This window comes from Mytilus trossulus, chromosome 9 (assembly GCF_036588685.1).
Source record: "Mytilus trossulus isolate FHL-02 chromosome 9, PNRI_Mtr1.1.1.hap1, whole genome shotgun sequence".
Lineage (NCBI taxonomy): Eukaryota > Metazoa > Mollusca > Bivalvia > Mytilida > Mytilidae > Mytilus > Mytilus trossulus.
The window spans coordinates 18,512,358-18,523,362 of NC_086381.1; the positions used below are offsets into that span (position 1 = coordinate 18,512,358).

Sequence of the window (11,005 nt, forward strand, 5' to 3'; positions counted from 1 at the left end):
TATCATTTTTTTGACCCATGGAATATTTGCATGGCCATTGATCCTTGTTCTATTTGTATTTTCTTTTAAGAGTCAAATGATGGAGAGGATTTTGATGGTGTATTCTCATTTCCTCTCTACTCTTTATGTATTTTAAGTCCTGGCAGTTCTTTGTTCACCAGTTTTCAAGATAGAATGCATAGAAACTGTGATATTTTCTCATCAAATTTACTATTTTTAGAACAAAAGTCAGCCTGATGGCTATAAACTGACCTTGAAGAGGTTATATTGACGAATGACCTTGATTATTTTTATCAGTTTAAAAAAGTAAGAGCATTTAAATCTCATTTAATTTTTTGTACATTTTTAATATCCTTTTATCAATAGAACAATAACTTGTGAGGTCAAAAGGACCCTCTTATCTTTCTGGTTAAGATATGAAAATACATATCAATACAGTCTGATATGACACATTGATACAAAGATGCCACAATATATCTGATCTTTCTGGTTAAGTCATACTATTGTATATAAACACTTTTTGCTATGACATATCTGAATCTTTGTTGTCTTCTCTGTGTGTTTCACTTTCTACAAAATTCTGAAAAAAAGAAAAATCAAACCATAATGAGCATGTCATTTATCTACGTTAAGTCATTTCTTTATATTAATATATGTATTATTATTCTAAGCTGATGTTGGGTGCTCTCTTTTTAAGTATTGAAAGGGATGTAAATACTACTTACATTAAGATTTCTCCTAGAATAAGTAATAACCAAGTATGATATTTATAGATTATCATTGGTCACCTCAACTCAATTGCTTTACTCACTTTCCCCATATCAGCTCAAGCCAGAAAATCAATCTTGTTGAGATGATCAAAAATAATCTATAAATATCATACCTAGTTGAATCTTATACTAAGAGAATCCTTCCTAGATTGAACCAATTTTTAGTAGGATCCAGGACTAAAAACAATACCATTCTGCATTATACTGGATTTTTTTTTTTTGGTACTGATTCAACTCTATGCTTGAGTTGAATCAGTACCAATGTTACTTATGAGATTTACCTTGAGTTGAATCAATACCAATGTTACTTATGAGATTTACCTTGAGTTGAATCAGTACCAATGTAATTTATGAGATTTACCTTGAGTTGAATCAGTACCAATGTTACTTATGAGATTTACCTTGAGTTGAATCAGTACCAATGTTACTTATGAGATTTACCTTGAGTTGAATCAGTACCAATGTAATTTATAAGATTTACCTCGAGTTGAATCAGTGCCAATGTAATTTATGAGATTTACCTTGAGTTGAATCAGTACCAATGTTATTTATAAGATTTACCTCGAGTTGAATCAGTGCCAATGTAATTTATGAGATTTACCTCGAGTTGAATCAGTACCAATGTTACTTATGAGATTTACCTTGAGTTGAATCAGTACCAATGTTACTTATGAGATTTACCTTGAGTTGAATCAGTACCAATGTTACTTATGAGATTTACCTTGAGTTGAATCAGTACCAATGTAATTTATGAGATTTACCTTGAGTTGAATCAGTACCAATGTTACTTATGAGATTTACCTTGAGTTGAATCAGTACCAATGTTACTTATGAGATTTACCTTGAGTTGAATCAGTACCAATATTACTTATGAGATTTACCTTGAGTTGAATCAGTACCAATATTACTTATGAGATTTACCTTGAGTTGAATCAGTACCAATGTTACTTATGAGATCTAACTTGAGTTGAATCAGTACCTATGTAATTTATGAGATTTACTATAGGATTAAACACATTTTTCTAGAGGTTATTGATGTGTAAACCGGGGCGGTTAACTCACAAACTGAATAAAAGTCCAAGGACTTTTATGTTAAGTTTGTGAGTTAGAGACCCTGTTTACACATCAATAACCTCTAAAAAAAAATGTGTTTAATCTTTATAATTCTTTAGCCAAACATACGCGATTATTAATTTACATTATTACTTTGATGGCTACTATATGTACCTTCAGAAGCACAATGACATGTTGTAACTAAGGAGTACGCCGCCATCTTGACTCTCTAAGAAATTAAATATTCAATAAATGCAGCAGAATCCAAAATGAACTAGCACCTACCTCATAAACTTCATTTTAATTAGATACTATCCGAATTTGAAGCGTACAAGTAACGAAATAATCTTCTGTCTGAAAGTTTTCAATTGTATGACTTCGTGTTTTGTCATGACATAAATTCGCCAAATCATTCGTGAAATTTCCCAGTATACTGGATTTTTTTTTTTTTTGTTATTTGTACTGATTCAACTCAAGGTAAATCTCATAAATTACATTGGTACTAATTCAACTCCAGATAATTCTTATTTCATTTGCATATCTGTAAATACTTGAATTTTATTGGTCAAGTAGGTTTTTCTCTTGGTTTACACTTCGATAAACCATGTTTCCAAAAACTACTTTTGTAATCTATTCATGCGCGATACACATTCTTGCAGGGATACTGGGATTTTCATCAAGTTGAGATTATTAAACAATTGCATAACAGTTGTTTCTATTATAATGCATATATAACCAAAAATAAAGAAATAAAATAAATGCAGCTAAAGCTTCGAAAAATGTTAAGGTAAATCTCATAAGTAATATTGGTACTGATTCAACTCAAGTTAGATCTCATAAGTAATATTGGTACTGATTCAACTCAAGGTAAATCTCATAAGTAACATTGGTACTGATTCAACTGAAGGTAAATCTCATAAGTAATATTGGTACTGATTCAACTCAAGGTAAATCTCATAAGTAACATTGGTACTGATTCAACTGAAGGTAAATCTCATAAGTAACATTGGTACTGATTCAATTCAAGGTAAATCTCATAAGTAACATTGGTACTGATTCAACTCAAGGTAAATCTCATAAGTAACATTGGTACTGATTCAACTCAAGGTCAATCTCATAAATTACATTAACTTTCTTGCCTGAACCCCACATAAATTCTACCAATCCCATATTGATCCATAGACCACCTTTAAACCAATCATAATGTCATAATCAATAGGAGGTGCATTATACATTTGTTTATGTATATACTGTCACTTTGTTAAGTAGGGGTAAAATAATACTCAACTTTCTAATAATTTCTTGCAACTCAGTAGGGGAGCATGTTAATTCTGATACTTACATTAAATAATGCTCTAACTGGAACAGGTGATGAAGTTGGCACTGTAGGACTAGGCTGTGACGTCAATGGACTACCATGCTGTGCTATTATAGATGAGTTCGGTGATATTAATGGCGATGATGTAGTAAGGTCTAATTTTATAGGAGAAGCAAAAGGATTTGGTAAATTTTGTGGAATGTTACTATGTACAAAGTCTGATTTTCCAAAACTAGATAATTGTTGTGTTACACCTAAAAGTCCTCCTTCATCAACTGTTATTATCACCCATATCACTTCTGTAATAATAGAATTTAGCAGTTATTATCACCTATATCACTTCTGCAATGTACAAGTAATAATAGAATTTAGCAGTTATTATCACCCATATCACTTCTGTAATGTACAAGTAATAATAGAATTTAGCAGTTAGGCAATAATAAAAAATAGGTTTGTTTGCCCAAACTCTACCTACCCAGAAAAAAGCTGCCTACTCAAATTCTTTTATTGTCCTGATTTGAAGATTTTTTTTTATAATCAAATAGGCATGAAGACTAATAAACATCTGATACTTCAATTCCTTTTTTTGGAAAAAAAAAGAAGAAAATGCCTACCTACCTACCCAATTGGGTATGGTTTGGGCAAACCAAAATATTTTTAAGTGTGGCCTTATTATCACCCATATCACTTCTGTATTAAATGTACAAGTAATAATAGAAGTTAGTAGTTATTCTCACCCATATCACTTCTGTAATGTACAAGTAATAATACAATTTAGCAATGTAAAATAGTGATCACATAAATTATTGTAAATATGTAGGTAAAATTTCTGTTTAATTTTACAGTCTTTCAGACCATAGCAATTAACTTTTATTACAATCACTTGCTATACTTTCTATGGTATAAATAAAGAACTGCACTATGAGTGTTAAACTAAAGTTACCCAAGTTTCATGAAAACTACTCAAAGTGTTTTTAGTTATTATCTGACAACTTTAAATATCACCCATTTTTTATGAATAAGTTGCAATACTTAAATAATAAAAAAAAGATTTTTTTTTAAATCAACAAGAACTTATGTCAATACATATATATATATATAAACAATTCACCGAAGTTTTATGAAAATTGCTCAAATCATGTTTGATTTATAGTCAAATCTCTTGATTTTTATAATTTGAGAATGTACGGGGACTTTTATTCATTATATATGAATAAAAGTTCACAAACAATCTAAAATTTATAAAAATCCAAAAGGAGCTATAAACAATTCACCTAGGGTAAATGAAATTGGTGAAAGGTTTTTATAAGAATTATTGTAATGTCCAAATGGTTGACGACAGATAGACAGACAGACAACAGTGTACCATTATATTTACCATCTTTGAGTCAGGAATATGGTGTTCAGTGGTTTCAAGTGTTTTTTGATTTTTGTTTTTTATATATAGATTATGCTGTCGGTTTTCCGGTTTGAATGGTTTTACACTAGTAATTTTGAAGGCCCTTTATAGCTTGCTGTTCTGTGAGAGCAAAAGCTCTGTGTTGAAGGCAGTATCTGGACCTATAATGGTTTACTTTTATACATTGCTACTTGGAGAGTTGTCTCATTGGCACTCATACCACATCTTCACATATCTGTATACATTTTTGTACAAATACCTAGGACATTACCACACTTTTTGACTGACCCTACTTAATAAAAAAATGACAGCTTTTTTTGTGAAGATTAACTACCAGTCAATATTTCAACAACAAATAATTCATATAATTAAAGAACCTTAGTGGGCGCGCTCACATACCTCACATCCCCACATTGTCACTGGAAAAATAAAATACTCTGAGAAAAACAAGAGTGCACACGCTGAAATGTCTCGCCTTCTGTACTAGTTATTGATATTATGTTGATAGTCCTAAGTATAAAGCTTTGTTATAACTGTCACATAAACTTAACATTAATTAAGATAACTAAACAAAGACCAATGAACCTTGAAAATGAGGTTAGGGTCAGATGAACCATGCCAGGCATACATGTACAGCTAACAATGCTTCTATACAACATATATAGTTGACCTATTACTTATAGTTGAAGAAAAATAGACCAAACAACAAAAATTAACACTGTGCAATGAACCGTGAAAATGAGGTCATGGTAAAAAAAAACCTGTGCAACTGACATAAAGATCAAAAAAATATTTCCATACACCAAATATAGTTGACCTATGGCATATAGCATTAGATAAAAAGACCAAAACTTAAAAACTTAACTTTGACCACTGAACCATGAAAATGAGGTCAAGGTCACATGACATCTGCCCGCTAGACATGTACACCTTACTATCATTCCATACACCAATTATAGTAGACCTGTTGCATTTAGTATGAGAAAAACACACCAAAACACAAAAACTTAACTATAACCACTGAACCATGAAAATGAGGTCAAGGTCAGATGACACCTTCCAGTTGGACATGTACACCTTACAGTCCTTCCATACACCAAATATACTAGCCCTATTGCTTATAGTATCTGAGATATGGACTTGACCACCAAAACTTAACCTTGTTCACTGATCCATGAAATGAGGTCGAGGTCAAGTGAAAACTGTCTGACAGACATGAGGACCTTGCAAGGTAGGCACATATCAAATATAGTAATCCTATTACTTATAATAAGAGAGAATTTAACTTTACAAAAAATCTGAACTTTTTTTCAAGTGGTCACTGAACCATGAAAATGAGGTCAAGGACATTGGACATGTGACTGATGGAAACTTCATAACATGAGCCATCTATATACAAAGTATGAAGCATCCAGGTCTTCCACCTTCTAAAATATAAAGTTTTTAAAAAGTTAGCTAACGCCGCCGTAGCCACCGCCGGATCACTATCCCTATGTTGAGCTTTCTGCAACAAAAGTTGCTGGCTTGACAAAAAATGAATTATAATTTCCTGTCGATATGCACATCTACATAGTATGTCCTTATTATCTACAAAGTTTCATGAAATTTGATTGTGCGGTTTCAGAGGAGTTCTGATGACAAACTGAGGCAGAGGTATATTGAAGCAAATAAGTTCAAAGAGGCATAACTTCTAGAAAAAAAAAAGAGTCGTTATTCCCAGTCAATATGCACATCTTCATAGTATGTCCTTATAATATTATCTAAAAAAAAAATCATAAAATTCTGTTGTGTGGTTTCAGAGAAGTCGCGATGACAAGAAACAGGACTGACGGTTGAACAGACAGACGGACAGCTCAAAAACATTATATCCTATGCAACTTCATTGAGTGGGGTATAACTAGACATGTGATTAAGAGGTGACATCCCTCCATAGGTATAACAGATATATAGTTTGGCATCAAAAGCATATTGATGAAGGTTGCAAACAAGAGTGCACACACTGAAATGTCTCGCCTTCTTTACTAATCCTTGATTCTATCTTGATAGACCTAAATATAAAGCTTCATTACAACTGTCACATAAACTCAACATTAACCAAGAAAATGAAACATTGATCAATGAACCATGGAAACAAGGTCAAGGTCAGATGAACCATGCTTGGCAGACATGTACAGCTAACAATTCTTCAATATTACAAATATAGTTGACTTATTGCTTATAAATAAAGAAAAACAGACCAAAACACAAACACTTAAAACTTAGCAATGGTTCGTGAAAATTAGGTCAAGGTCAAATAAAACCTGTGTAACCGACATAGATCATAAAATATTTCCATACACCAAATACAGTTGACCTGTATAAAAACTTAACTTTGACCACTGAACCATGAAAATGAGGTCAAGGTCAGATGACACCTGTCAGCTAGACATGTACACCTTACAATCATTCCATACACCAATTATAGTAGACCTATTGCATATAGAATAAGAAAAACAGACCAAAACACAAAAACTTAACTATAACCACTGAACCATGAAAATGAGGTCAAGGTCAGATGATACCTGCCAGTTGGACATGTACACCTTACAGTCCTTCCATACACCAAATATACAAGACTTATTGCTTATAGTATCTGAGATATGGACTTGACCACGAAAACTGAACCTTGTTCACTGATCCATGAAATGAGGTCGAGGTCAAGCGAAAACTGTCTGACAGGCATGAGGACCTTGCAAGGTACGCACATACCAAATATAGTTATCCAATTGCTTATAATAAGAGAGAATTTAACATTACAAAAAATCTTAACTTTGTTAGCAAGTAGTCACTGAACCATGAAAATGAGGTCAAGGACATTGGACATGTGACTGACGGAAAGTTCGTAACATGAGGCACCTATTTACAAGGTATGAAGCATCCAGGTCTTCTACCTTCTAAAATATAAAGCTTTTAAGAAGTGAGCTAACACCGCCGCCGCCGTAGGATCACTATCCCTATGTTGAGCTTTCTGCAATAAAAGTTGCAGGCTCGACAAAAATTATCCATTTACATTGTAAATATAGAATCAAGTCTGATGTTTCCTGTTGACCCTTACCACCAAAAAATAAGCCTGTTGGTGTAGACATTCTCCATTGACTCTGGAAAACACCAGTGGCAGAAGGACTTTCCATTTCAACACTAACATCAGCCTCCTGTCCTGGTACTAACATATTAACAATGGCACGATCTGTGTTACTGAGGTTATCACCACAGCAGTATCTTAAGTTACAACCTGGTGGCCAGGCATCTTCACCTACAATAAACATGTAATACAGTTAACACAGACATAAGTTTATCTCTATTTCATATGCTTTTTGTTGTATTTTTTTTTTAAATCTGAAGCTACTTGTATATTGATCGTATCAACAACTCCTTACATCTAACTTGTATGTGAATAATGTGATTGCCATTTTTAATAATAAACATGTAATACATTTAATTCAGGCATTAGTTTTCCTCTATTTCATTTGCTTTTAGTTGTATTTTTTTTTAAATCAGAAGCTACATTATCAACAATTCCTAACCTTACATCATCTTTTGTACATTGAAACTGTGTGTGATTACTATTTTTAAATGATAATATGTGGGTTACCTGACCATTTAAATTTGTACGGGTAAATAAATTAATAGATGCAATTTCTTCAATTTCTTTTAACTCAAAATCAAAGATAAATTGGAATCTGATTCAATTTCAACCACTGCTTCTGATATTGAGAAAAATGTCACAGGGTCAATGAGGGTTGTTTCATAAATTTATTGATAATAAGAAATAATTCTGAATATTACAATTTCCGCTCTTCTGTTTTGGGGAGATGAACACAATCTTTGCTAGACATCAGGCTAACTATATTGTAACAATCCAATTAGCTTAAACTTTCTACAAAATTGCATGTTCACATTTAAATGTTTAAAGCCATTGTGACTCAAGGAGCAGGACATGCAGATGATGCTGACCCTTTATGAACACCTGAGCTTGAGCCCTGGTTTTTGTAGTGTACAGTGTCATGTGGCTCAAGCTCTAGTTTCAATGTTATGTTTTTTCTTTTTCTTTTTAGCCATGATCATGATGTTGTCTTTTTTATTTGTCATGTGTACTGTTTGGTATTGCTCCTTTTCATATTTTTTCATAAATTTCATACATAATCTGTTACTATACATATACATCATACATGTACATGTATATATGATGTAATACATGTACATTGTATATGGTTATGTGTGCAAATAAAATTATATTTATCTTCAAAAGGAATGTCAAGGGAATGATTTAAAGACCTTACCAATATTTCGAATTCTCCATGTTTTAATGAATTTTGTACTAGGAGGTACAGCTTCACCTTCCCCAATAGTCACATCCTTTACAAAACACATCACAGGTAGTCTTATATTGGTTAAACTTGGTTGATCAAAGTCATAATACGCACATACAGCAGCTTGCAAATTCCTGTCAAAAGTATAATATTATTAATATTACATGTATTAATTTATGAATACATATATATTGTTAGAATCAGATTGTTATGCTGACAAATGTTTAGCCCTTTAATAACAGAATTTGAACTCACACCTTTGATACACTACAGCACCAACCACTAAGATATCCTCATGTTCAGCTTAAACATAAGCAAATTCAAATCAATAACTGTTGTGTGACAGTTTTGATTGATTCACTCTGAGCTCCATCATTCTAAGGAAAACGTTTATATGCATATATCGTTTTTATTATTAGATTGGTTCATATGTTCATATTCTCATATATAATGTTTTGATTACCAAAACTTGCAGCAGAAACGTATATAGCAACATTTAAGTTCATCAAACTTTCCATCAAGCAACTTGCTGTTTTTCGAATGTCAGAGCCCCACTTGACAGTCTCCGGAATGACCAAAATATTAGAAAACTGTACAGTTCCGTTTCCACTTTGTGTGAATGGTTGCCTGATCTATGACTAAGTTAAAGATTGTGTCCTAATTCTAATTGTGACATTTTGACCGAGTTCAGATTCACAAGGGCAAAGGCAGATGATGCATGAATAGCGAAATATTCTTTGACAACCCACCTGTAGTAGTCAATGCTTTTACTAGACTAAAATTTTTGTTTTTGTTACATTAATTTGATTTGTATCTTCCTAAACGATTTGTTAAATTTAACTGTCGTCAAACTACAACTTTTGTCTTTAAAATAATTTATCAAATTTCAACAATATACTTTTTCTAGTAAATCGAAGCTCTGGCTCTGGTTGAGAGCGAAGGTTCGGTGGAATCTTGTGTACAAACAATCATTATTATGATTAATGGAGATGACTCAGATGTGTCACTATCTTAAACACCACAGACGAGCCCAAACCCAACAGCAGCAACGCCAAGCGGAAGAGCGAGTGTAACTGTAAGGACATCAGGCAGTCTGTTATTATGATGGAGCCACAGGCACTAGATGTTCTGTGGCGGAGCCATTATACATGTAAGCACTAAGACTCTGAAAGAGCCATACATGAGGGGGCATAATTTAAAAGGAACAAAGGGTTATTGGAAAATAGCCTCCAGGTCAAAACAGTGGATGACTTGGAACAAATGATTCCCCAGATAGTATCGTTATTGTGGCATAAAATTAAATCATACTTTCCCGAGTATCTGCAGATAACGGATGCAATATTTAGATTTCTATTTTCACGCGTAAACAAGTATAACGAAGATAGAAGGGTGATTATTTGATACAAAAATGAAAGCTATAAGTAGTTTTTATTGCTGTCAAACGTACCAATTATTCATATCAAGAAAAAATCCACATCCTTCTGGTGAAAGTTGGTTAGGACCAAGGAGTTTTTGAAATTCTGAGATCAAAACTTCTTTATCAGTAGTTCCTAAAGAACTAAACTGTCTTAAAAGATTCCCATCAAGTTCATTATCGACATCCATAGTTAATGTTTAAGTAAATGATGTCATATGTTATGTTACAAATTTAGATACTACGCAATTGTTTCTTTAAACTGGGAAGTTTTCATTTGTGGCGTGCTTCTGCCATATTACGCTGACGTCACATAAATTTGCGTACCGGAAGTTTCAAAATGCAAATTAGCCATGTGCTTTGTGGTAATTTTAATAACAAAGACCTATAGGGAAGGCTGTCAAGGCTTGGTTCAGAGAATATATAATAGTCAAGAATAGATTATTATAGTATTAATGAATGGGTGTTTTTATAATGGCCCTGTTATATGTCCAAGGTCTGTAACTAATAAAAGTCCCTCACCCTTTGTGTCCTGTCACTGTCATTCATATGCTTCACTATTTGTAAAAGAGAAGTAGACTGTTCAAATACAAACTTGAAGATCTCGATTGTAACATGGCATGAGCACAGATCAATATATCATGCATACATGTACAATGGAAAAAAGTCAATACTTACATGTAAAAGACCTGTAGCATTTCT

The 11,005-nt window shown here is 32.8% G+C and overlaps 1 protein-coding gene across 1 annotated transcript; it reads right to left on the reverse strand.

Annotated features, from left to right (window-relative positions):
- Positions 1-285: 285 nt before the first annotated feature.
- LOC134685238 (protein ILRUN-like) lies at positions 286-10,616 on the reverse strand. Its single transcript, XM_063544763.1, has 5 exons — positions 10,337-10,616; positions 8,860-9,023; positions 7,635-7,832; positions 3,166-3,440; positions 286-580 (listed from the first exon to the last, which is right to left on the reverse strand). The coding sequence occupies exons 1-5, from the start codon at positions 10,492-10,494 to the stop codon at positions 524-526; spliced, it is 852 nt and encodes a 283-aa protein (XP_063400833.1). The 5' UTR covers positions 10,495-10,616; the 3' UTR covers positions 286-523.
- Positions 10,617-11,005: the final 389 nt, after the last annotated feature.

Bases quoted from the DNA above. Each gene is read 5' to 3' on its own strand.
- LOC134685238 (XM_063544763.1), bottom strand. From the start codon at position 10,494: ATGGATGTCGATAATGAACTTGATGGGAATCTTTTAAGACAGTTTAGT. The intron at 7,833-8,859 runs GTAAGGTCTTTA...TGTTTATTGTAG, and splicing joins ATGGAGAATTCGAAATATTG to GTGAAGATGCCTGGCCACCA. The intron at 581-3,165 runs GTAAGTATCAGA...TCTTTTTTTCAG, and splicing joins CAGTTAGAGCATTATTTAAT to AATTTTGTAGAAAGTGAAAC.